The sequence below is a fragment of the Betta splendens genome, chromosome 22, assembly GCF_900634795.4.
Source record: "Betta splendens chromosome 22, fBetSpl5.4, whole genome shotgun sequence".
Taxonomy (NCBI): domain Eukaryota; kingdom Metazoa; phylum Chordata; class Actinopteri; order Anabantiformes; family Osphronemidae; genus Betta; species Betta splendens.
Window position 1 is genome coordinate 3,316,791 of NC_040900.2, and position 26,978 is coordinate 3,343,768.

A 26,978-nucleotide genomic window follows, 5' to 3' on the forward strand; every position below is an offset into this window, starting at 1 on the left:
ACATTTGAAAAGTACACACCACGTACACACTTATCTACTTAGGATTACAAAATATATTAAAAATGAAGATACTGACAGGTCGAATGTAATATCTGTATACATAGGAGCCTTTTATATATCTTGAGCTTCTCTAATGCACCCTGCAGTAAATTCATCACATATATTTATACTATAAATGCAGATTGTCTTTTTAAAATGTATTTACTTTGCCCTATCTTCCATTTATTTGTATTTATATTCTGTATTTAAATATAAAAAATTACGTATTTTCCAAGACATTTCTAACGTCTTGAATCCATTTGCAAACTCTCTTCTATTGTCATCCATTATGCGACAGAGGAGTACAGTTTTTGTGCATTACTTTAGATTCAAGATATTTTTATCAGAGCTACATTCAGTCCAAATATAGATGAGCGGTACGACTCGCAGGTCATAAATCAGATTTGGGAGCCCGTGCTGTATACTGTAGTATACATGTCGCCGTGTAGCAGACTGAGCATCCTCCACTCTTCAGGAATGATGTCATGTTTTCGAATACGCAATCTGCAACATCCGGGTCCTGGCGCTGTGGCTCCGTGCTCATCAGAAGCTAACGTTAGCTAGCAAGCTGTCAAGCTGTCAAGTGGAGAGGCTGAGACAGAGGTTTCAGCTTCCCCTGGCTTGGCCATACAACGCTCCGGTCCACAAATTTACAGAGAAAATCCGTTAGAAAATACTTTAGTTCGCCATCTGAGATAATGTAATGCATTACGGGCGTAAGCAAAGAGGGACCTCCGCAATTTCACAATTTATATGCACTGAGTCTTGAGTGACGATTCCCTTTTGCTAACTGGCTAGCTAGCCTAGCGTAACCGCCGCAAACCTCCTAGATTCGACGGCCTATCTTTTGTGGTGTGAAGTGCGGGTCATCGGTCCTGGTCACTGTTGATGCTTCTGTCGCTGTTATTCTGAATATTGGATATTTGGTAAGTAATAAGATATTTACTTTTGGGCCAACGACTTTTGAGCAACGTTATGTAGATAGCTACATTAGCTGTGTTAGCATGTAGCGATAGGCCGAGGATTCTCCTTGCCCTAACATTACGTTACATTAGCAGACAGAGGCCTGTCTAAGTTAGCTATGAGGGACAAGGGTCAAGGCCCTCAACCATGCAATCCTGTTTGTTTATTTAGTTCGTACTTTCGGTTAACGTAACTTTTCTATTAACCTAACTGCAAAATCTACGTCTGCTTCATCGTGTAAATAAGCTAACAGCGACGTTAGCACTAAATTGGTCAGACCTCCTGAAACCGTTGCGGCTATCTGGTCAGTCGGTCTACTCAGATGTAACTACAGCTTTAACTAGTATTACTCCGACTAGCAAGCCTAGTGAAGTGTTTATTGCAGTCATGTCTAGCTTGATCAAGCTGTGGTCCAAGTGTGTCTTTATTTGAATTTGATCCACATCAGCAGTGTTCCTAATATGTATCCTAAATGTGTATACAGATCTACTATTTTTAGACTAGCGCAGGGGCTATGAATTGAGCCCCAAAATGCTAATAAAGACACAAATGAATGGAAACTGTGCTTCTGCTTAAACCTAATTAATATACAGTAGTTGATGCATTTGAGCAAGATTCATAACTATATTGACTCCACAGGCATTATTGCAGTAGACATATGTAGTTTTACACACATGATTAGAAATTGAAAATTGCCCCAATGTCTGAATAGAAATACAGTGTTAAAAATGAAATTCTGTCCTTTTATTTCTTACAGGTTTTAAAAAGGACACAATGGGTGCGTTTCTGGACAAACCAAAGATGGAAAAGTACAATTCCCATGGGGAAGGTAACAGCCTGCGATATGGGCTGAGCAGTATGCAGGGTTGGCGGGTAGAGATGGAAGATGCGCACACAGCAGTAATTGGCCTGCCTCATGCTCTTGACCTTTGGTCATTCTTTGCTGTTTATGATGGGCATGCTGGCTCTCAGGTGGCCAAGTACTGCTGTGAGCACCTGCTGGAGCACATCACCAGTAACTCAGACTTCCAGAGTGCTCTTCAAGAGGATCCATGTGTAGATAGCGTGAAGAATGGGATACGCACAGGATTCCTGCAGATTGACGAACACATGCGAACCATCTCTGAAAAGAAGCATAGTGTTGACCGCAGTGGTTCTACTGCAGTGGGAGTGATGATTTCTCCGAGCCATATCTACTTTATCAACTGCGGCGACTCACGTGGGCTCCTGAGCCGAGGCGGAACGGTGCACTTCTTCACACAGGATCACAAACCCAGCAATCCTCTGGAAAAGGAAAGAATCCAGAATGCCGGTGGCTCAGTCATGATCCAGCGAGTTAATGGGTCCCTTGCTGTATCTCGGGCTTTGGGAGACTTCGATTACAAGTGTGTGCATGGAAAAGGTCCAACAGAGCAGCTTGTGTCTCCTGAGCCTGAAGTTTATGCAATAGAAAGATGTGAGGGTGAAGATGAATTCATTATACTAGCTTGTGATGGCATCTGGGATGTCATGGCCAACGAGGAACTGTGTGACTTTGTAAGGTCAAGGCTAGAGGTGACAGAGGATCTTGAAAGAGTCAGCAATGAAATTGTTGATACTTGCTTGTATAAGGTAAGTTATGTCCACAAAACCTACACTGCATTGTCCTTTATGCTATGTGTGAATTTACATTACCTCTGTTTTTGTTTTATAGGGAAGCAGGGACAATATGAGTGTTGTGTTAATCTGCTTTCCTGGAGCCCCAAAAGTATCTCCAGAAGCAGTGAAGCGAGAGGCAGAACTGGATAAGTATCTGGAGTCAAGAGTAGAAGGTATGATGTTTTTGCACCATTGAATATGAATATAATAATATCTGTAAATAAGGTAGTTGATTTACTTATGGTGACTAGCAATGGACAGAATCTAGAAATTGGCACAGTCTAAAATAGAATCAAGTTTGTAAATGTCATAGTATCATGTTTTAGTGAGAATTGTTCGTTTTAGTCATGTCGTAATCAGTCAATTACATACTTTTTAAAAAATCTAATGTAACAGATCAATCTGATGCTTCCTTTTGTATCTAAAATAACATATTTTGTTCTTCAACAGAGATTGTCAAAAAGCAGGGGGAAGAAGGTGTCCCAGATTTGGTCCATGTTATGCGGACGTTAGCATCTGAGAGCATCCCTAACCTTCCTCCTGGAGGAGAGCTCGCAAGCAAGTGAGTGACCTTTGTGATCAGAAATAATGTCAGCTGAAACTATGACAGCTTTTATTGATTATCTGTTGATTTGCTGGATCTATTTGTATGGACAACTAACATTTGATGTTTTTGCCTGTCTTCTCAGACGAAGTGTTATTGAAGCGGTGTACAACAAACTGAACCCTTACAGATGTGATGACACAGTAAGTATCCCAGCTTGTTTTTTTTAGTTTTTAACTTGTATCGTGCTTTGTTTAGAGTCTGCATGGTCTTTGAAGTGTGCCCAACAAATTCTTAACTACTGTTATGCATGTTGTATTCTTCAAATCTAAGAAAAAAAGGACAAACTATTGTTTGTACAGTTTAAAAAAAATCCTCCTTTACTCGTAGACAAATGAAGCCAGTGTTCTCATCCACTCAAATGTTGTAATTCTCAATATTCATCAAATAATCTCTATGGTTACGGTTTTAATTGTGCTCATTATTGTGAACATTTGCATTTTATGTTTTAAATTTTAATTTTCCATGTATCCAGCTTTATATTTCAATAAGTTTATATAAACCCTTTTGCAATAGGGTTGTAGGTACCGTACCCTGGTACCCTGGTTAGGGTTAGGGGTCAGATTTATCTGTACTATGTTGTACAGTCTAAATATAGTGAAGTGAAATAATGCCTATTTTTACTCGAATCTGCCCAAAACTTTTAATGGAGAAAGTAAAATTTGATTATTAGACATGTTTGTAAATTTATTCAAAGTGGGTTATGTAAACCTTATTCAGTATTTGTTAATGCATTTGGCCTTTTTGAAGAGTAATTATTTGAACCCCCTGGCAGAATTTGCACAGGGTACAAGTCTGTATCACCTTTGCATTAAGTGAATATTTACTTTATTTGCAGCTCTGTTGCACTTGGGTAAATGAGCAAGACTCTAAAGTGTTTTATAATATTGTAATGAAAAACTAATTTTGAGATCTCATTTAGGCTTCATTCAGTCCAATTTAATGCTTTTTTTAGCTGTATGTTGGGCTAACGCTGTTCAATAGTATTGTTTGATGTACTGATTCTTAAAATAGATTTGCTTATCAACCTTAATTTTGCCTTAAGGGGAAACTATTGAGGAATTTTTTAGATTTTTCTTTCTCCCAATGGAGCTGCTTTTTAAAAGTCCTTGTATTTGGTCTTTCCCAGACATATTTTCCTTTCTCATAGATCTATATTTGGCTCTTTCATTGTTTGTGTTATACTAGCTGTTGTGATATAAAAGCAATAATGTCAGGACCATGCATAATAGCGCATAACGCTGTGCCTGAAGAATTCAGACACAGACTTTGTTTTGCCTTGTGCTGCTGTCGTCACAGCTCTCATCTGTGAGAGCTGTGCTTGGTGCTTTGGGCCAAGTTGTCTACTATTTCTGGTTGCTGAGTTTGGAAAATCCGCTACCTCATATGAAATCATTGCATTTCATTATTAGCTGTTTTCAATTATAAAACACTCCAGGATCTTGCTTAAAATCTTTGTTGGATAATGCCAGTATCTTAAATTTTAAGCAACATTTGTGGGTCACAAGTATTTGCTTGTAAAAAAAAAAAAAAAATCCTATCCTAATATCACAAACACGCGATGTCAACACAAAATAAAGAAAATGTCACCAGATTGTTTTACGTTAAAATGCATGATAGTCTATTTGTAAGAATAAAATGCTCTATAAATACAGCAGTGATATAGTAACTGGCAGGAAAAAACATTACAGTAATCAATAAATAAAGCAGTAGATAGCAACAACTTAACTAATGAGTATATTCCACAGTCTAGGTCTGGACCCTTGCTGGGCTATGTGTGGGTAGACTTGTCTTGAAGCTACTCTAGTCTTGTCTTGGCTGTATCCTTCAAGTCATTGTGACCCTTTGTCCCCATCTTATTTTACTTTCGTTCTGGAACAGGTTTACTACTAGGACTTTGTATTTAGCTGCATTAACACTTCTGACATGTAGGGTCATGCTTCACTGTCAGGGTGGGGTCAGGTAGGTGTTCCTTAAACAAGAGTTCTTCCTCTAGGTTTTTCCACTTGGATATATATCTTTAAATGCTGATTTTGAGCAAGCAAATATAGAATATAGCTACAATAAAGCTAATATCTACAGCAGACACTCAAAATGGCAGCAAAGCCAATTCAAGTCAATTTTAATTTAAGCCCTGTTTCCTGGCATACGGTGAGTTATGGGAAATTTGGATGCTCACATGTTTTCCGTTCTTAAGTCTTTTGACTAAGGTAGATTATATAGTTGTAGTTACTGTAATGGGAAATTGCAAGTGCTTTTACAAATGTGTGTATTTTAAAGGTGCATTCCGAATGAATTGAAAAGTTTTACAGTTGCTCTGAGAAAGTGCTTCTTGTAGCTTGTATCAACTCATTCGAATATGACCTGATGAGCCAGTAAAAGGTTTTATAAACCTAAAACTACCTGCTGAGTCCATAGTTTGCTAGTAAGCTCTAGAGCTTGCTGTAGTAACGTCTGTAACATTTTGTTTGTGAAGTAAGACCACACATGTGGCACGTCCAATAACTCTGCTTTATGAATACATAGTGTGGTTTGTAACAAACAAGATTTTATCTCATGACTATTTCTTATTAAATTGATTAATATAAATTCCTTTGATATCAGGGCCAATGTAGTATATATTTATCTATATCTGCTGTTACTTCCTACTGTAACTACTCTGTATGTGTTGATTAAGCACGACACAGTAGTCTGTCAATCCAAACAACTAGTACATCGCATCTAAGCCATAAATGATAAAACTCTCTATACCTACGTTAATATACATATGTTAAAATGCTTCTTCACATTCAGATTATCTGTTTGTGAAAATGTTTACCATAACATGACTAATAGGAGGAAATGGTGTCCTGTAATGCAAATATATCTTCTGACTCCCGGATGGTTTTTCTCTGTTTAGTACCGTACATGCTTAAACCTGTCCAGCTCTTGATTAAAATCTCATGGATGTAGAGCCAGAGTCTGAAGGGTTTTTCCTTCCTCTCCTTTTTCATCAAGGACTCTGCATCCACAGATGACATGTGGTAACACAGCCTCCTACCACTAACACAGCATAGAGTTTACAAACCACCATCCTCTCAAGACCCACAGCAGCTCAGCTCAGCAGTCTGTCTCCCTGTCACTCTGAGCTTTTGGTTTCTAAGGGAATTTCATGGGAGGAAGAGGAGGAGGAGGAAGACGAGAAGATGCATGCACACAAACCTGGAATAGTGCAGCACCAGTCCACTCTGGAGTTCAGGATCCCCAGCGTCATGTCTCCCCTTTATGTTCACCTACCTTTAACACTCTCCTGTAAAGTAATCCATAACAAGTGAGTGCACAAGGTTTTTTCTTTTTGTTTAATAATCAGCTTAAGTAGTAGGATTTTTTTAGCTGTAATTAATTTGAGTCACATTTCCTTGTGTGTGTTTGTATATTTCTGTTTTTGTGAAGTGCAATTGTCCTGTACAAACAGCCTGTATTTAATGCAGCTTGATTTTAAGTTAAAAATGAAAGAAATGAAAAAGAGAACCTTTTTATGCACTATCTGCCTTTTCCTGCTCTTCTGAAATTCTAACAAAAAAATGCTCCAGGCACAATGTCTCTGTGCTTTTTTTTTTGTCAGTTAGTCTATGCTCCTTTTTAAGAAACGGGTAAACTGTATAGTTGACAGCACAGTAAGCTCTATATATCAAACCATTTAAATCCTAATTGTGTTTCCCCTGTGCTTTTTTGTTATTATTTTTGTAAGTGGTTTTCTGTACATGCTCAAATAATTAGCGCAAAGTTTTGAAAGTGTGAAGTGAAAAATAATTTTTCGTTTTTCCATTTAAGGCATTTGAGAAAAAAAGAAAACAACATTTTTGCTGGTGCAGATAGATACTTGCGAGCGTGTGGCTGCTTGTGTGTATGTATGCTCACGTGTTAATTTAAAGGCAGATTTGTATGTGCAACTCTAATTTAGAATTACCCAATATCAAGTTTTCCATATCAACCCAGCATAGGCTTTCACTACTACTTATTCCAAAAAGCTATGGATAACAGAGTTTACATGCTGTTACGCTGTTGGAACAACTTCATGCTATATTTCAGATCTGTGCTGGGATCTGAGAAGAGACAAAGTAGTTTATTTTCCTCATGTACAATGACTTGCAGCTAGTCAGTCCTTGACTAGTTATAACGTCTATTGTGTCATATTAAAATATCAGTTTTTAAGCATACTTTGTTGACCAGTGCCCACTGCGGGTGCCATATTTCAGCTTTATGACAGCCTACACCAAGTTTTATTTTCTTTCAGTTTCTTTTGGTACAGGTAGATTTTTAGCGTTAGCCTTTAACATTGATCATTTAATTAATGTGAACAGTTTAAGCACTGAATTTTAGAGAAAATTTCCCAATAACCAGTGTAAAGATCGGGGAAACTGTTGACCATAAAATTTAGTAGACCGTGTTTATCACATGGTATTTATTTGGACATTCAAACCAAGAACAAATTTATTGTTGTTATATAGCACCTTTTTATTCCTGTTGGTTTGTTGTACCTAAAACCATGTCCCTGCAGCCCCAGAAGTGAGAGCACAATATAGATTGCTGCTATAAGGTATGATCTGCAGGTTAAATTCTCTCTCTCCTCTCTTTCTCTGTTTTTCAAAATCCCCATTCTGAAAAAAATGAATAGTCACTGACGAAATCTGTATTTAACACACACACTGATATATTCAACAGAAATGTTTTTTATTTCAGATTTATTTTTTGCCGTTTTGTCTAAAATTGCATTGTTGGAAATTTATGTATGTATATATTTTTGACCTAAACTTTCAAGGAATAAATCATGTGGCTTGAGTTATAGCTTGTTGTCATAGGCAAAATGTGATTTTGGTCTAACTTGGGATGATTAGTCCGTGTGCGCAAGCAGTTTCCTTCCGATCGCTTGGGGTCCCTCCAGTCAACACTGAAAGCTTGAATATTTAAACAGTAGTAATGTACTAAATTATAAATTCTTTAACCTAATGACAATCCTAACTACTTCGCCATAGTGGTGGATAGCAGATCAGACTTAAGACTAAACTAAAATTTTGACTAAAAACCTACATTAGCTGCTCTCTAGTGCACTTTTGTGACAAAAAGGCCAAAGACCACTTAACTTTTACAGTGGCAAAGTCTAGATCAGAAATAATGGTAAGAAAGGACCGTCTACCAACCTATAACCCCTTAATTTTTTCATTTCATTCTTTTTAAAGGTGCTCTGTGGAGTTTTTGACACCTGGTAGTGCTGTAGAGAAATGGGTGGGTTTGACGGGTAGGGTCCTGCTCTACTGGTATGAAAGTAAGAACATACAGAACAATCGCACTAGGAGATTGCTGGGTGCAGGAGGCAGTAATGTGGTGGCAATACAGTGCCAATAAAACACACGTCATTTAGAAGGTGATGCGAAAAGTGCAAGTTTAAAAACGGGGGGAAAATTAAAATGTTATGAGCTTTGGAAGATTGTTAAACCTTAAAGACACACAATGCATTTTGGTATGAAATTTTGAATGTAAACCTAATGGTGAAAACTCCATAAGGAATCTTTAAACGACTAAGAAGTTCAACATGGTCCTAACTCAGTATTGAGTTAGATTAATCAACTGTAAAAGTGTCAAATAACCACTTCAATTTCCTTTCCTATGTTTTTTTGCATCAAAAGATGTCATTGAATATTTCTCCTATTTAAAATCTAAACTTGGGGAAGAGGTGGCGTTTAAACACAGTATTTACAACCAATATTGTAAATTGTACTCACATTGTGTAAAACGCAGAGTCATCTTATTGACAAACTGTATGCAAATGCATTTTTCATTTGTAAGCAGCGTATTTTGGTCTGTAAGTTGTTCTATTATGTGCAGCATTGCTCGTGTTAAGTGAGAGCACTAAATGTCCCTCATCAGTAATCTGCACTCAGCCACTCATTTCACCCCCACTAGGTGTCGACTCTTAAAGAAACATTTCAGGCTTTTCTTTCTTTAAGCCTAATGAACAAACTAACATTTGTATAATTTTAACCTCCACTTTCTGGGCTGTTTTCGAGAACATTTGTCATAATATGGCAAATGTTTAAGTCACTGTCCAACATGTCTAATGGTCAAGTAGAACCTGAGGAAGAAGAGCATTTGGATTTTAAAAACTGCTACAGTTAGAGTAATGACATTGTGAGTAGTTTTACTATAATTCATCACATTTGGTTGATTAAATGTAAAATTGTCAATGCAACTGTTACTTTTGCATCACTCAAAAAATCCCAAGTATTTATATTCACACTTTGATTTTTCATGAACTTAAATACCTCATACTTTTATAGGACATTTTGTTTTATTCTTCCTTTTGTGTTTTCCTGTTTAGATCCAGACTGTTTGAAAAGTGATTTAACGAGCAGTTCTCCTGTGGTTGTTCCAGTTTACCTAATGATTTTAACACTGGTCCGATTGGTGTACACCTGTGCTCCCAGTACTTGACTGAATTGTACTGATAACAAAAGAAGTGATGACTTACTGAAGATAACTATTTTAGTGACTAAGAGTACTATTGGCCTTGCTGTATAGGCTGACACCCTCTCTCCCACCCAAGACAATGACCTCAGGTGCCCACCTGTGTAATCTCACCAACTATGTCCACTTGTGTAACGCTCAATTAGCTCAAGTCTAGAATTGTACCAAGAGTTCAGGGTTTTAGAAATGTGAGGTGTGTGAGAAAATAGGTGTGACTAAACGACAATAGTCATATGCACTGATCATCTGTATAATCAGCTTTTTTTTTTTCAGAAAATTGCTATTGTAGAAAAAAGATTATGAAGCTATTTACAGAGTTACCTTTGGTTGCCTGGAATGCATCCTGTATATTCTTGTATGGAGGACTACCTGGCAGAAGTAGAAGAGATTTTAAATACTTGCGCCCTCTTGTACATATTGATGTACCTCAGTTGTGGCGTTTACTGTGTGACCCTTAGTGGTGGTTTATTTGTCCCCTTGCAGGACGACCTGAGCCTCACTTTGCTGACCTTTTCTCAGCTCACAAATAAGCTCACCGATTTGCCTTACCCGATCTCATGTTGCCCCCTAAAGTTCTTAGTCAACAAAACACTAGGAAGAGAGTAATGCTGCTGACGTTACACTCTTTCAGATTGAAAACTGTCTTCATGTTAGGGTACTTAAGCTTTCAGCAAAGTGACTTTGTCCTGGTTGTCACAAGGTACAACTTTTCAACCATCGCTGGTTTGTTATGCTGTTTATTTTGCCATGTTACCTTATTTCCGGTCTTGAAAGCTTATTTAATTTTCCACTGCAGATGATGTCATACTTTTAACAAATGCAAGTGTTTTAACATGGTAACCTCGTAAGCATTCAAAATGTGCATACATACATTCTTGTCTGCTATATTTATGATTACATTCAAGAATAGCTTTAGAGTGCTGTAGATAAATATTGTCAATGTTGATTCAAATGCTTCTCAGAGGCCTCTGTGAGTGATTTTACAAAGTTCAATAACTGTAAATTTTGTATTATGTTCTAGCTCCGAAGGAATGGCAGGAAAAAAGAAAATGTTTAAAAAAGCTTTGTTCCCTGAACTAAATTGTACTATTTGTGTTGTCGATTGAACAAATTGCATTCCTTGCTTGTGAATTGATGCATTTCTGTCCATGCTCCTTAAATTTTCTCCCCTTCTTTCCCTCCTATCTTTCATTTTTTAGCCTTTGAAGTTTGAATAAAATTTCTAGTTTGCAGAATGTATTACTAAATAAATGGGTTGTCATCTTGTACCGCTCATTTCATCACTTTTTATCTGTTCGGGCCTGTTGCACAAGACAAACTTTCGACACTGGTAACGCGGGGGAAAAAAACTGGCAGGTAAAAATCAGTTTACAGGGAGAGCTGGGTTATATAACTGAGTATAATATGTCTCCTTTGTAGAAGCCAAGGCTGAAAGAATGATACTTGCCAAAGCCTAATCTATTTGTTGTGTGAGCATGAACTTGCTTTGCGTCATCCTGCCGTTTGAACATACATTTAGAGCAATACTCAAACTATAGTGTGTGTTTGGCTTGTTCTAAACATGTAATAATTACTGACAAGTCTTTGTTTACCCCAGCGTGTTTCCATTTTGTTCCTATTTTATTCAGTCACAGAATATGTAATGAATATAAGCAATGGGAATATCTAAGCACAAGTACAGTTGCAACCTATGTTAATATATTTTCCATGTTAGCGCTGCTTAAAAGCCCTGGGTTGCTAATTACCCAGCGTTTCATGGCTGCATGCGTTGAGCCCCCTGAGCCCAGTAAAGCGCTGCGGTGGTGTTGTCTTGTCCGGGTATCAGTGTTGTGTTTGTCTCCCTGCCTCTCCTGTCACGTAAGGGGCTTGAGCTCGGAGGGATGGGTCAGGGCAGTCCGCAGCCACCGGGATTAAGAACCATGGGAGGGATTACTTTAAATGTCAACATAATGTCATGAGCTGTGTTAGAAGGTCAAACGTTCAAACGGTGCTCAGTGGCGAGCAGTTAATGGATCAGGTACAATTTGGATTGTTGTGGCTCCTGTGATGAATTGACTAACACATTAAAGCGAGTATAATAGTAATAATAGCAAAACATGTTCTTCTACATATTCAGATATTTAATCCACCTCAGTGCATTTTTGAGCCATCTGTGAGGGGACTATGGGGTAAAACGTCTTCCATACAGTGATTTCTCTGTTCTCAGTGTCTGACTGATCAATTGCAGGAATCGTAGTGTAATTGCCGTCCACATAGCCAGAGGGGGGCAGTGTTAATAGCTAGGACTGATTAGAAACACCAGCAGGGACTTTCTCACTGTGGCAAACAGTTCTCTCTGAGTTAATTGATGGAGATAGTCTGTGTGTGTTTTTAAAGGGATTTTGATCACAGCTTTTAGCTGCATAGAATAACAGCCTTTGACACTCTTGACTTTAGTCTTTTAACGCTTTGACATGAATAGACAAAAGCAGCAGAAGTAGTTTCACGGTAGCTGTTAATGGTTATTGCCACTGTGCTGTGACGCTCTTTTAACCTTTTTAGTGATAAATGTCCCCTCTGTTGCTTTGAGGGAAGTTTCTATTGAGTAGCATAGTATTAAAATATGTATATTTAAAAATAACTGACTAAATAGAGAAAAGTCATAACTTGTATCTAAAACCAGCCTGTTTTTAAAGGTGCATCCTCTTTGAGCCGTTTGCATGTTGGAACGGAACAGAATGTGACTCATTAGATCCCCGGCCACCTGTGCACCCTTAATGAATCATGCTACTCTTATATTCCTCCACATCAAACAAGCGCCTGCGTTGGCAGAGGCCGTCGAATGGAGCTGGCTCGTCATCTGCCATCCATTGTTTAGCGCATGTCATGCTCTGCTTCTCATGGCTGAAAAACCCATTTGAGCTCGACTAATGCGGCCGTGCAGACGCAGCAGTGAGAGGTGGGGGTGGTGGGGCACACTGCATACTCTGTGGATGGTCTCTGCACTGAGGTCACTGAGCTCCACATTTGCTAATTTGCTGTGGAGTGCAGCAGGAGCCAGATTGTTCAGCGTTGCTCTGTAAAACCCAGGGAAATTTTTGATTGAGTTAATCACGGGAAAGCAAGGGCAGGGATGCGGTGGAGGGCGTTTTTGGACGCGGATGCAGCTCGATGAGGATCGCGTCCCACTCTCTAAAGCTTCTCCTTCTCCCCCACCTGTCATCCTTTCTTTCTCCATTTCCTCTTTTTGTGAGTGTTCTTGTTGCCCGAGGTCAGTTTGTCACCGAGAATACAAGCTCCTCTCGCTCGCTGTGATTCAGTGATTGCTGTGTACAAACAACCATATCAAGCGGTGGTGACATGTACCCGCCCTCACACCCTGCTCGCGTCTACAAACAGTGAATATGTCCTTTCTGTCCCCCCCCCGTCTCTCACTTACACGTGGTGGTAGTGAATGTCCCCTGCATGAGGTGGGATTACACAAGCTGCTGCCCTGGGAATCCCGGGCCAGCTCATTATCCTGCACCCCTGAGACACAGCTCACTGTAAATTAGGACATCAAGCGATGCGGGCTCGTTAAAGAGCCACAGATACACTCATTAGCATCAGCACCTTTGCTTGTTAGAGCCTGTATCAGCGCTCACTCCCAGCGCCACATTGTGTCCTGTCATTCCTCCGCACTCCCTGCAAGATTTAGGATTAATGTCAGCCGTAGCCAGAGGGGTCAGCGCCGCCGTGGCTCAGCTATGGCTCTGATTGATCAGTAGTGGCGGAAAGCTGTGGGATTCGTTGACAGCTGCCCACTATCCTCGCCACTCGTATCCATATTTCATTATGCGGATAAGGAAAAGTCCCTGTCGGAGAATAATTCTGGTCTGGCAAGTGGCTCGTTTGTTGCCGCCACAAAGTATTAGTATATTTATTACATGTATATGTCCAGGCGGATCACTCTCGAAGATGAAGTTCAGTAGATTTATAAAATGGGTTTGTTTTTAACAGCATATAATCATTTCCATCTCTTTTTGGTTGTTTCTGGTCATTTTGATCCTCTTCTGTTGTTTGTACAGTATCTTTTTGGCCTTTCGTTTACCTTCATACTTAGTTTCTGTTCATGTCAGGTGTGATTGTTATTTAATTGTCAGTAATTCCTTGTGTCTTTTTTTAACTTTTCATTGCCACTGTTTGTTTCAAGTTTCTATTTTACGATGATACCTACCTTTAGATGCTAGATGAGAGAGACAATGCCCTCGTTATGTTTGTTTGAACCAACCTGTGGTTGTTAAGAAAAGCCCTGATTATACTTTGGACAGAATAGGCAACAAACTAGCGTTAGCTCATTAGAGGAGCATGTCGGCCTGTGATAAACTGGTATAATGTCCTCCAGGGGCATCTTATCGGTCTTTCAGATGCTTTTAAAAATAAACAACTAACTTGATTCTGAGCGAAGACATTTAACGAAACATTGCAGTTAAAAAGCACGAACTAGGAATTGATATTCAGATAAAAGATGCCTTAAAGTTGCATTGTGGAGCGTTTCAGTATTTTGAGCACTTGGCTATTGGAGCCTTTGTTAGAATTAATATTTTGGTCCACTCGCTGGGTTTAACTGTATTTTCTCCTCTTGTGATGAGGATTTATTTGTACAAATGTACAGGAAGTTTCACAAACCATCTGTGAAGCAGATTCAGTGCGACAGCTCACAACGTACACGGAAATAAGAGTGTAGACACATAGGAGCAAGACAGGAATTCAATTGAAAATATAGGTAAATGCCCATTTATCAGCGAAATGCTCTGTTATTTCTGGATGCTAAGACGTCGTTAAAGGCGTGTAGCATTTGTGTAGTACATCTGTCGATGCCCTCTGTAAATCTATAGCAGTAATTTTCCTCATTATTGTTTTCCTTTTGTCCATGAAAATGTATTGACGTGACTGATTGCAAATAGTTTTTCTTTTGTACCTGTGGAGCCTTTTCTCGATTCCAGCACACGCTCTTGTCCGTCACTGAGCTGCGGTGAGATGGAAACGTCAACGGCCGTCCGGTGTCTCATCATACCTGTCTCGCTGGCTGTTTAAGTCGTAACGTTCCAACTCGTGTGGTTGGCTTTTCCTCCCCCTCATGCGTTTTCATCTCTGCATGCGCTGACGTTTGATGGCATGCGGCCCATGTGGATTATCCAGTCGCTTCACTTTGTGCATTTCTAAACTTCTCTTCATCTTCGTCCTGCTCTTCTCCTTCCCAGGACCATGATATCCTCCTCCTCTTCCGTGGTTTCACCTAAATCAGCACCTAATCAGAGGATGTCACTCAAGCATTGCAACGTCTACATATTTACCATCTCCATCATTAATCATCCCTATCATTTTACTGACTCTCTTCATCAATCTAAGCATTTTCTACCTAATTACAGACTTGAGATTTGGTTTTATCCATCCAAGGCTGACTTATTCACACCTGTCTGTGCCTTTTGTAAACATCATTCCTCACAGTGGCTTAAATACTCGATCGTGTATCTTACTCCATACAGTCATCCTGAACTGAAGACATTTGAGTGATGAAGATTGCATCAAATTATAGCAACGTGTTAAGAGGAAATCTGAAAACCTGGCCCGAAGCTCGTGTACAAGCAAATGAGCAGTACGAACCTGTGAAATTCACCACATCTAGAAGTAAATTACAGAAGACAACATCATCACGGAGGCTGGAATTAGTGGAACAACACCTGCGAAGAAAAAGGGGCCCATCAAATGACTCACGGTGCATTTATTTTATTTCTCGTTGCAGCCGACTAGCTGCCATTTAGTAACATAACTAGTGATTCGCAGGGAATGATTTTGTATAGAAATCTTAGACTAAGTGGATCCAAAATCACTTTCTCAACGACATCTTACCACTGAGGATCCTGGGAGCATCTCCACTTAGTGAACAGGAACCAGACGACGGCTGTTTGTCTCTGTTGGTAAATGCTTTCGTTTATTGTGGGGGTTTTTGTACTTTCTTTTTCATATCTGCTGCAGTAACGACCACCTCAAAGCAATGAAAAAATCATTACATCCCTGTGTATTCAAGCTTCTTAACGAAATCATATGGCCACGTTAAATGTCTTTATACTCACTTTAATATTCGGTCTGTGGGTTTTTTCGCAGCTTTGTCTGACTTTTTCAGAACCATTGTATGTGTGACTTAGAGGAATCGAGTGCACAGCTCAGTTCGTCTCGGTGCGTCACACAAGTCTGCTGTGCTTTTGTGCTTCATTGCCCTCACCACGCAGCTCTGAACTGGATCTGTGGAAGCACTGGTGCCCAGATGAGTTGCTGGTTCTAAGGCTGATTCCTCCGTGAGCATATTTAGTTGAGCTGTGACCACACAGCCTGTGAATCAGCACTTACAAGTCCAAAGGTTTGCACAGCACTGTACGGCACAACCTCCCTCAAGGCCGCATTTGTGCCCCGAGGCACTGGAGCGTTGTTCTGTGTGTAATTGTTGTCCACAAATAAAACCTTGAATACGACCGTCTCTCCATTGTCTGTGGTGCTATGTGAAAGTCATTGTGAGCAGTGATAGCTGTGCGTTATGGGTTCGCTGCCACTCACAACAGGATGACATCGCTCCCCTTAAGGTGACGTCTGGGAAGTTAAGTAGCTTAAGTCTTATTTTTAATTTCTCTCTCCTTTGTGTCGCTCATCCTGATGCACAGAAATACATCCAGTCCCTTTTAAGCACCTTTGAATTTAAATCAGCTAAATTGAACACAATACAGAATGGAAACAATCAGCAGCTGAGCAGCGTCTGAAGGAGTGTGTGGCTTTATTGTGCGGGAGCACTGAGTAATATGTTAAACTAAACCTCAGCCTTAAAGCATTTCTCCTGCATTTAAGTGAGCTAAACTGTCTGATAATTCACCAAGAATTTCTAAGTAGATCTTTGATGCTAAAAGACTTTACATTAAACCACCAACACATCCTCACAGTCATTAACTCCATTTTTCTTTGTGTACATCTGCACATCTTTTGTGGCCAATTTCTATTGCAGTAATTATTCTTAGTGACACTTTTTTTACACTGGCCATTCAACTGTCCATGCATTCACATATTTATACAATATAATCAGCTGTTTACTGTAAATTAGAAGTCATGGATATTTTGCATTGTCCTGTGTTTCCAGGTTCCAGGACAGACGTTGCTTCAAATGCTAAATATATGAAGTAACTGCTACATTACTTAGAGACGCTTCAGTCTGTTCAGCTGTAGTTTTCATATATTTTTCCACACCTTGATCGCACTGGCTTTTTTATTCTGAAGGGCAGTATAATAAGTGATAATTGTGTACTGTGAAATTTACCTCCACTCTTTTTATCCTTTGAATTAGCAGAAAGAATTTGTCTTTTGAACTATATGCCTTTACTTAAAGTTCAATATAACCCTTTGATTCAAAGTTTCTCAGATTTTTGTATGACTTTCATAAAAAAAAAAACACTGATATTGTATGTGTTTCTGTAACCTGTGTGGCTTAGAGCGCTTTTGTGACTGACGTTCAGCCACCTCCGCATATTTTAATCTTTTGTGACGTGTGTACATGAAAAAGGGATAAAACTTCATTTTTCATAAGGCACAGTGATAACTATATAAGCAGCGAAGTAATACTATGGTTGTCTATGAGCATTGAAATTGAAAATTATTCTTTCTCTGACAAAAAAATTTAAATCGTAATTGCTACAGAAACTTAGTCAGGGGGCTAAAACTACATGGTGCTGTAGTGTAATCACAGTATGTGGCTTTACAGGCAGGCGGCCTGCGTTGGCCAAAAATTCAGCCTCAGCACAGACAGCCCCTTTATCCTGCAGCAGCGGTCATTACGGCATCTTCTGACTTTCTTTCCTGTCCGAAAACTAGGATCCCTTTTCTGTCCGTCAATGATGGTTGCTCTAATTTAGCCACAAACTTCTCTTCTGTGAAAAGAATTTCCTCATTCACCGCCATCCACGGGAGGAACCGCTGCTTTGGCGCGGTGCCTCACTGGTATAAAGACGTGTGTCATTGCCCTGCCTGAGCCTGAACACACAAACACAATTCATTAACAGGTGTGGGAGGAAATATTTTTCCCTGCGGAGGGATGCTATGTTTGGAGCGTGTGGGGTACGTGTGAGGGGACAAAAGTTGCTGGTGAGGGGCATTGAAGCTGCCGGATGTGCAGAAGCATTTGTACCTCTGAACTGACTGCACCTCTCTGCTCTGAAAGTTGTTTGTAAGATAAGAGTGTGTTCATATTCAACTCTATGTTTGAGCTTTACCTTCACAATTTCCATGTGGTATGAAGCCTACAGAGAGAGAGAGAGTAATGTTGATCTTCCCTGACTTTATAAAAACAGCACTTAGCCTGTTGTAGGCTGCTTCTTAAAGGCCACAATGTGTCTTTTAAAATGAATAATTGCTGCAAAAGCAGAAAATGTTAAAAGTATTACATATACACTGAGCTCCATTCATGTGAAATGTACTTTGAAGAAAGGTTAAAATTGTAGCTTTGCTTTGCTAAGGTGTGACTTGAATTCGGGAGGAAGATAATGGGGAAGGCAGATGTAGTCATATTAGTGGTTTGTAATTGTAATGATTTGTAATGGTTTTCTTTAATCTCTTTGATACCTTTCATTTGACAGTTGGGATGCTTGGCCTTGCCATCAGCGATATTTTATGTTTTTTTTAACATCACGCTTCAATCCCCTTGAAGGATGTTTTATGTAAAATATGCTTTTTGTACCCCGGAAAGACATTTAATCAAGATTAACCTTGGTATTTTAGTAGCCAGTGGTCTAGCTTTGTGGGTTTTCATAATGGAAGACAATTAAGAACTACTTTCAGAAGCGAGGCTCTGCTCTAGTGGAAAAAAATATTTATTTATAGAAGATTTATAGAGTTTTTTGGCAGGTTTTTAAGAACATTTAAATGGAAAATTCTTTTATAGCGGTGCCTGTTAAAAGATTGACCCGCAGCCTGTATGTTGACTTGTCGTCTACATTTATTGATTTTGCCAAATCTTGATTGGATGTAGACAAATTAGCGGCGGTGGACAAATAATTAAAACAAAATCACGTATTTAAATGTCAAATTTGTCAAAGGCATCTTCATAATTATAAACCTCAAATTATAACTTGTACTATCTTAACTTCGTGCCAAAAAACAGTAACCCCCCTAACAAAATAATCTCTGCCTTTGTCCAGAATACTTCACCTTCTTCAAATACTTTAATCAGTACTTGTAGCGCCCATTAACCTGCTGGAAATGTGGCGGCGGGGGAGCATTGCTCTTGTGAATGTTCATTCATGGTTTTCAGAGCACGGCGGACTTGAGTATCCTCACATTGTGCGCTAAGAAACCGCAGAGAAAATAGTTTTCCTGGGTGGTCCGACTCATTAATACACTCCGCACTTCTTGATTTACGGCTCACAGTTCAACTGGTGCCAATTAACGTGAAAACACGCAAAAAGGAGGAAAATACCCCCCGGGGGCGTCGAGGCCGCAGGGTTTCCCCCCTTTGGCGCAAGAGTGAGTCTGGATGAACCTGCCCTCCACGTCAAGGTAGGACATCAGAACTAGAAGGACCTACAGTGACAGGCCTCACGTGCGGCCGCTTTACGCCGTGGTAGCGGTTAACTCCACGTCCATTAAAACCTTGGAGCGGCATTGTTTTGTACAGGGACGTGATATTTTTTTCATATTGCGTAACACTGTTTATTCATTTATTCTCTCGGTTACTTTGAATATTTGTGAGGGAGAGACAAAATAGAAAACCATTAGTGCTTGTATTCTTAAACTAACGCAGCTGTGCCGTCGTGAGCCCTTTGCAGTTTTTTTTAATAAACCGTTTGTCCTTTTTTTCCTCTTCTGTATTTCGTTTTATTTAATTTTGAAATTAACGTGCATTTCTGCAAAAATATCCAGACGCTAAGTTTTTTTTTTGCCGGTATGAATTATAGCCTAACTAATTGGGTTCGAGTAGGTCATTCAAATATTAATAGGCTGTTAATAAATATGCTCACCGTGACTTGCCACGGTATAAGCCACGTCGCTTATTATCTGCGCGAAGCACGGAAACTTCATAGACGCGCGTGACATTCAGCTGCTCATATCTTTCGCTTCGACGTGTTTCAAGGTGGTTTCAGATCTTTTTTTTTGTGTGTAAATGACATCATCACAAAACAGCGACTGCAGCTCATCTGAAGACAGACTTACACTGACAAGCATCCACTCCAGCATCAGAGAATGAAGCAAACCACCATGGGGATGTTTGCTGTGTTTTATAGGCTGGATGGAAATCATAATGTGACTTGAGTCTTGTGCAGCCACAGGACGTTTCCCGTTGTGGTCTCTCTTACAATCCGATTCCTCTCCCCAAACTCGGCCTGTTAGTTTATTTTCCTCTTGTTGTCTTCTGTCCCAGTGGAATCAGCAGCTGCCTGCTGAGGTCGTGCTCTGCTGCTCGGTACCCTGTGACCCTGTCAACAGCAATCACTAGGGCTAATGCACGGCTATGGCTTTGCTCTCATCTTAAGACATAATCTCTTTAATTGGTGTCAGAGTTCGGGTCCTTATGGTTAAAGTCCTGAAAATACCCACAGTCACACTCACTTGTTGACACTTGAAAACAAAAAAAAACTGAAACGAGGCCTCGTCAATGTGGTGTTGAAAGTCGTTAATTTATATTGGGAGGGGGGTGTTAGCGCAGACCCTCCAGCCACTCCAGGCCTGACAGGATACCTCGACTTAAGTCACTCCCATTTGACCCCTCGCACTATTCAGCCTTTTCTCTACACCTGCTCAGTCTCAGCATCACGGAGAAGATTTGCTTTTAGCGTCACACCTTGAGAAAGACATGTATCTCATCGTGTGGGGTGAGATCGTTCATGATTGGCTCATTGCATTTTCTGTCTATTTTGATTTTTTTGTCTATTATGATGGCTCTGATCCAAGGTGATTTATTCAAATAGCTTGATTTATCTGATGATCCGTCTAAAAGACAAAGGAATGGAATTAAATTCATTTAAAACTGAAGGCATCCCATCGCACAAGCTCCATGAGCTGCAAAACAGCTTGTAAGTAAAAGCTTGTTGCCAATTATTTTTTCAGCTTTTCACCTTTTGTCGTGTGCCAGGTTATGCTTGCAGTAGATTTTTTTTTTCTATCAGATGCCTGTGTTTGCATGACGCCAGTGCGGGTAATGCTGCAAATGAATCAAGTGGCCAACATGATGGAAATGGTGGATCCACCAGATTTCATCATGGAAATAACTCATAACTCCAGTGTTTTGTTTTGGCGCGACCACTGCAGCCCATTTGTGTGTGAATATTTACTACATCATGTTTGCTTCATAATGTTATTGATTCAACCTTATGGTCATTTTGAAAGATTTAGTTATTTGATCAAAGTGAGAAAAGGTCATAACTATTCCAAATGCAGTGGTTAAAGTAATGGAAAACCTTTCTGTTTAATGCAACGCAATTCAACCTCATCCCTAACACATTTGACTAATGTGAAGATAATCAGAAATTCAAGGTCAATAGAGATGGAGAATAAATGTAAATTCTCTAATCTGTGATGTTAAATAGCAGGAGCCAAGAACGTGGTACTGGTGTTTGGTGCTTAGGCCGAAGTTCATCAGAGCCACTGGAGTCAACCTCGCCTGCAGCTGGAAATCTACAGACGAGCTTTGAATATCGGTGAGCAGACGCCACCTTCGTTCCTTCTTACCCGTGACCTCAGCAAACTGAAGCTTTGTCGCCAGCTTTGACCTGTAACGACTGTGAATACGGGACCTACAATTAAATGAAGCCTTGAGGACGCACGGTAAACAGGATGTAATGTGACATTAAAATACAACATACACCAATTGGTCTTCAACGCGGACCTGTCTAAATGTGCTCTGTTCAAGGCCTAGACGTTCACCTGGACGCCGCTCACCTTTGGCACAGGACACCTGGGAAGAAAAAGAGGGTGAAGGCAGATGAACGTGGAAAACGGGCCTAAATAAAACAGGAAATTGGATTATAAAAGGTGCAAATATTCACTGGACGTGAATGTGTGTAGTGAAGCAGTCCTTCGGGCGCTAGCCCCGTGCTCCCGCTAATGGTCCGTCTCAGTGAAGTAGCAGCAGGAATGCTAACCTCCTCAGTGCTTCACAACTCGGGGCGAGCATGGCAGCGCTGCCGTCTGTGTCTGTGTGCGCCGCCGTCATTATCCTTTCTCGCAGGGGAAAAAAAAGGAAAACTCATTCTAGCATACTCTCCCATCCTGTAATGAACGGGCTCTACATATTTATGTTTTTGCCAGAGGACACTTGAAACACAAGAGGGGTTAAAGTAAAGAGTGGGGAGGTCTTTGGACCATTTTCAGTATTTCCCCCCAGCGTGCCCCACGGGCCAAGTGAGGGGTTGTGTCTTTACAATAATCAGGTGACCAGAGGAAAATAGTGTGGCCTTAACAAGCACAAATTAAAAAAGAACATCATTTTCATTATGCAGTCAAACACAATTACAAACAAATGTTTTCTCTGTGGAGCTGCCCCTGCTTTCAGGGTCTTTGTCCCTCGCTTCTTAGTGTGTGCAGAGAAAGGCCCCCGTGGTCAATGGGCAGCTGAGTGGCGTGTTCGGCGGAGGCCCACATCCTTAGCCCCCAGCACAGAATGCGTTTTGTTAGAAGAGCGACCATACATTCTGAGCAGATTTGTTGAATTAGAGAGCGCAGCGGGAGACAAGGAAGTGGGGGGTAAGTGATGGGGAGGACTTGTTGCTAGGTGACTGACATACAACTGCAACATGCCAGTTTTCAGCGCTTGGCACTCCTTGTCTGTTTTCCTTTTTGTTTTGTTGTCTTCCTTATCATCACCCCCCCTCCTCCTCCTCCTCCTCCTCCTCCACCACCACCACCACCGTCCTCCCTTCCTCCCCGTGCTCCACCCTCCCATCAATTCACTTGTGCAGCTCTCTTCATCGTTCAAGTGTAGATAATAAAATAAAGAGAAAATAGACAAAACCGGGTGAATCACGACGGATTCTACAGTACACCTCCAGCACCTACTGAGAACCTAGTCATCAGCTTTTCAACTGTGTTGATACTTGAAAATCTTACTCCTGCTAAGTGTTGTGGGAAAGGAAAATGCTTTTATGGGGGAAGTAAAGGTGGATTCCCTGCTTCTGATGCACTAGTTAGTATAGAATGTGACATAAAGCATTAGCTTCATGCAGACACTTCGCACTATCAGCAAAAAAAAAAAAAAAACTCTTCCTGGGGCTGGTAAGTGACACACAAGGGCAGGCAGTATTTCTCTGAGCGCCCACCTCTCTGCAGGCATCGCTGCTTGAGTGATTTGCCATTTGAAATACAGACGCTTTCACATATTATATTGCAAATGTGCGTATTTATAAACGATGACCTCCGTCCTCACCTATCTATAACACACACGTCTATATCTCTGTTTAATAAATTAGAGACGGCCTCATGGAGTTTTCCTGAGCTCACGCTTCCTTCAGCATCTTCTCCTCCAATGATGTCTATTTCCTACCTGCCTGACTTAGCAGGTCTGACCACTTACCTTGTCAGCCCCCATCACTGTGAGTCACTGTAGAGGGCCACTGGCAGACAGAAGTTAAGAGTGTGATCCGAATGAAGAAGAGTTTTTAAGCTAAAGCTGCTTGTGTTTGCTTCTGCATTACACAAATGTTATATCTGTGGTGTTAAGTCTCTATGTTGTGCTGTAGCCTGCGTGTATGGGCTTCTGTCTTGGAAAGTGTGTGTGTATATATATATATATATATATATATATATATATATATATATATATGCTGGTGCTGCAGATTGTGGAGAGCCATTACTCGCACACTTTGCCTCATTTATCAGAAAATGTATTACACTTTCAGAATTAGATTTTTTTTTTCTCCCAGTCATCTTTGAACATCACGTATTCATTCCAGTGTACAGATTCAGGGTCATCTGGATTTTTGATTTCCCGCTCGGTGTCGCGTTTATTTGAAGCTGTGTCTGAAGGTCAAAGCCACATACACCCAAACGAAAAGCCATTGTTGATCTGTTTCTCCACCTCGTGCCTCCCTATTCCCTTTCACCAAGAAAGCATCTTTCTTCCTTTGTGCTCTCGGGGGCTTATGAAACTATCAGGGCACACCTGTGCCCTAAGGAAAATTCCCCTGCTCTCTCTAAAGCTGTATTTTCAGCACAAGGCCATGACAGTCAGTGTTTCTAAAAGCATTTGGAAGATTGTAAATGGTGATGCTAAAACCTGTCAGGAACCCACGGTGGTGCAAAAGGAAGACAGATACCGTATACAATAGCTTCTCTTTGTATGTGGGAGGCTGATGAATTGCATGGAACAAGACATAGGCTTCATATCTGGTAGTAAAACCTCATTTGAAATAGTTTCAGTAAACTGAACAATGAGTTTTCCTGAGACACTGATAAGGTTAATTTTCATATAAATGAATCCAGGTGCTAGTTAAAAAGTCATTTGTCTAAAAGATTTTTCAGATCACCTTGTTTCATTCAAAACTTTATTAAGCTGTTAAATGATCAATTAGAATTTCTGTTAGATAAAAATGTTAGTGTTAAATAACTTCACTGCCAACAATTAAGCAAAGTCATTTGACCTTAATACGTTTATGAAGTGTTATTTTTAGCTGTTAAATGTAATCTATTAATCATAAATAAAAATGGGAAATCAGAAATCTGACATCTGTTCATTTAAAATGTAATCATTGTTTAACAGTAAATTAATTTCATTCTCAGATTTCCCTTTTTTTCAGAAAATGAATTGCAGATTTTTACTGGAGCAACGTACATTACAATATAATTTTAGAACCGATTGCAGATCTGTTGTGTTCGATGAGTGCTGTTTTTTACCACCTTCTTACTCTCGGTGCCTGTGTTGAAACAGCCGCTGAAGAAACGATTAAGAGCTGATCGATCGATGGCTCGGCTCGTCCCTTTGTTTCACTTTATTATTCTGGCGGCGCCGTCTTTTGTGGCCCAGAATCAGGTGACTTCGCTTTTACTGGCTGAGGCTTCCTGGTGCCGTCAGCGCTGACGTGCTGCAGTTAGACAAACTATTTGGCAGAACTATAATGAAACGAGATGCTGATGAGGCCACGAACAAACATTTATTGTGGTCTCAGCTGCGTTCCACGTGGTTTCAGACCTTCTCCAACTCTGCGTTGGTTTCTCTGAGGCTCACAGACAGGATTTGTATTGATGACTTTGCTCATTTACACTGACCTGCGTCCACAGCACGCCTGTCGCTGCACGTGGGATGACTTAATGTTCCCCGGCAGCGGCACCCAGAGCGCCTCTCTCCTCTCCCTCCCAACATTCATTTTTAATCTGTATATTAGGACGTCTCATAACAAGCTGAGCTCATCAGCAGCCGTCAGCGTAATGTGCGTGGACTGGGCTGTTTAGCGTAGCATGCGGGGCTGCTGTGGATCACTATCACTATCACGGGGATGTTGAAGTCCTACTGCAGATGCAAGGCGATCGCGTCGCCTCTTATGTGCAAGCGTTCAATGGTTCTGCCACTGAGACAGAGAAGAGCAGGGGACCAGTGAGGAAATCATTTGACTCATCTTCTCAAGGTCTTCCAAGTCTCCACAGGGCCTTGTCCTTGCAGCGCAAGACTGCTGATGCCACGCAGTTCACTGAGAGGGCTCCTGCGCAGATAAATATTTGAGTACGTGTGAGTGGCAAAAGCGAGATGACTCTCAGTCTGTCAGTTGCGCTTGGAGTCGGGGCATCAGGCAGAGGACCTGCTCAGTGACACCGGGTAACTTGTGCAATGACATGAACACATACACATACTTTCTCATGGGCGTCCCTCATCCCTCCCTGCACACACACACACACACACACACACACACACACACACACACACACACACACACACAGATAGCGCTGGTAGCTAACCGCTGTCACAGGCATCACCCTCTAGGTACAGTGGCGAGCTCTGTGCACACAGTGATCAGGCAGTTCGCCAGCTCTGCCTTCTCCTGCCTCTACCTAGATGACTCCCTTTATCCTAATGAGCTCTGTCAGAATGGCATTTGACATAAGCCATCAATAAAGCACAGCTGACAGACACAGGAGTTCAGAAACCCAGGATATCCCTGGCCTCCCAGTAGCAGCAGCTCCTCCGTCCGAGGTGGAGCTCTGTTTGCCATTGATGAGCAAATTATTAATATTAGCTAATGCTACATCTGCAAAAAGCCATAATCTTGTGTTTTGCAAATAATATAAATGTATAAAATCATCACTAGTAGGATTTATTTCATATAATTATGAATATTTATAATTCATTATTGGTTTTGTGGAGAATCTAAGTGGAAACTACTCGGACTGAAGCTGATAAATTGCTGCTCATCGCTGGCTGGCACTAACTGAACCGCAGAGCTGAGAAAGCGTCCTGTTCTCTGGGATCTAATCAGCTTACAGGAGCCTCTTTTGATCCCTATCTCAAAGGAGAGTAGCACAGTGATGAGTGAACCATTTACTACTAAGTCATCCTGAGCTCAGAGTGAAGCTGCTGCTGAAGGAGCTGCAGGACTCTGTTCCCTCAGCTGAGGTTCGTTTCTGTCCAGTTGCCTGAAGATGTAGTTATCGTCCCATCTACAAACAAATGCATTATTTGTAGCTGTTCATTTGTCGTGCAAGCATCTTACTCACGTACAACGCATTAAGTCACACATCCTAAAGAGACTTTGGGAAAGGTCACATGAAAAGCTGCCATAGTGCAGACAAAAGAGCAAAGTCTGTTGCTAGAAGAGACATTTATTGACAGTCATGTGCGCGTGTGTTGGGGCGCAGAGCGCAGGAGCAGGGGCTGTTGGACAATGTGAAGTGGAGGTGAGGCCCAGGCGGCGCGGCCGCAGCGCCGTGACCTGTGCCCCGACTCACGCATCATGTAGCTCTGTGGCGCCAGAGGACCTCCTGACCGTGATGAGTTTTGACTCCTGTCACCTTTGGGTGTCGTCAAGATCCTCTGACATGAGCGGGCTTTTTTCCTTTTTTTCTGTTCGGAGAGGAGGCTTCTGCGGAGGCTGAGGGTGCTCAGATGCTCTGTGGGCGACCGCGGACTCGACTAGTGAGAAACACGGTGGTTAATGAGAATTTCCAGGCAGATTCAAGACACCAGACAACAAACGTGGTTCGCATTCACTGAATAACTGAAAACACTTGCTCTTAAAATGTTCTTATAATCTTA

General features: G+C 40.8%; 1 protein-coding gene across 4 annotated transcripts; it reads left to right on the forward strand.

Annotated features, from left to right (window-relative positions):
- Positions 1–575: 575 nt before the first annotated feature.
- ppm1aa (protein phosphatase, Mg2+/Mn2+ dependent, 1Aa) lies at positions 576–21,444 on the forward strand. Of its 4 annotated transcripts, none has more exons than XM_029138132.3 (6): positions 576–965; positions 1,760–2,613; positions 2,696–2,813; positions 3,091–3,202; positions 3,330–3,387; positions 21,328–21,444. In XM_029138132.3, exons 2-6 carry the CDS (start codon positions 1,777–1,779, stop codon positions 21,430–21,432), a joined length of 1,230 nt encoding a protein of 409 aa, XP_028993965.1. In that variant the 5' UTR covers positions 576–965; positions 1,760–1,776; the 3' UTR covers positions 21,433–21,444. The 4 variants fall into 4 exon arrangements, with proteins under 4 accessions (XP_028993965.1, XP_028993966.1, XP_055361530.1 ...); XM_029138133.3 differs by lacking the exon at positions 21,328–21,444 and adding an exon at positions 14,971–16,244 and having other exon boundaries at positions 577–965; XM_055505555.1 differs by lacking the exon at positions 21,328–21,444 and adding an exon at positions 9,603–11,016 and having other exon boundaries at positions 578–965.
- The last annotated feature ends 5,534 nt before the right edge of the window (positions 21,445–26,978 follow it).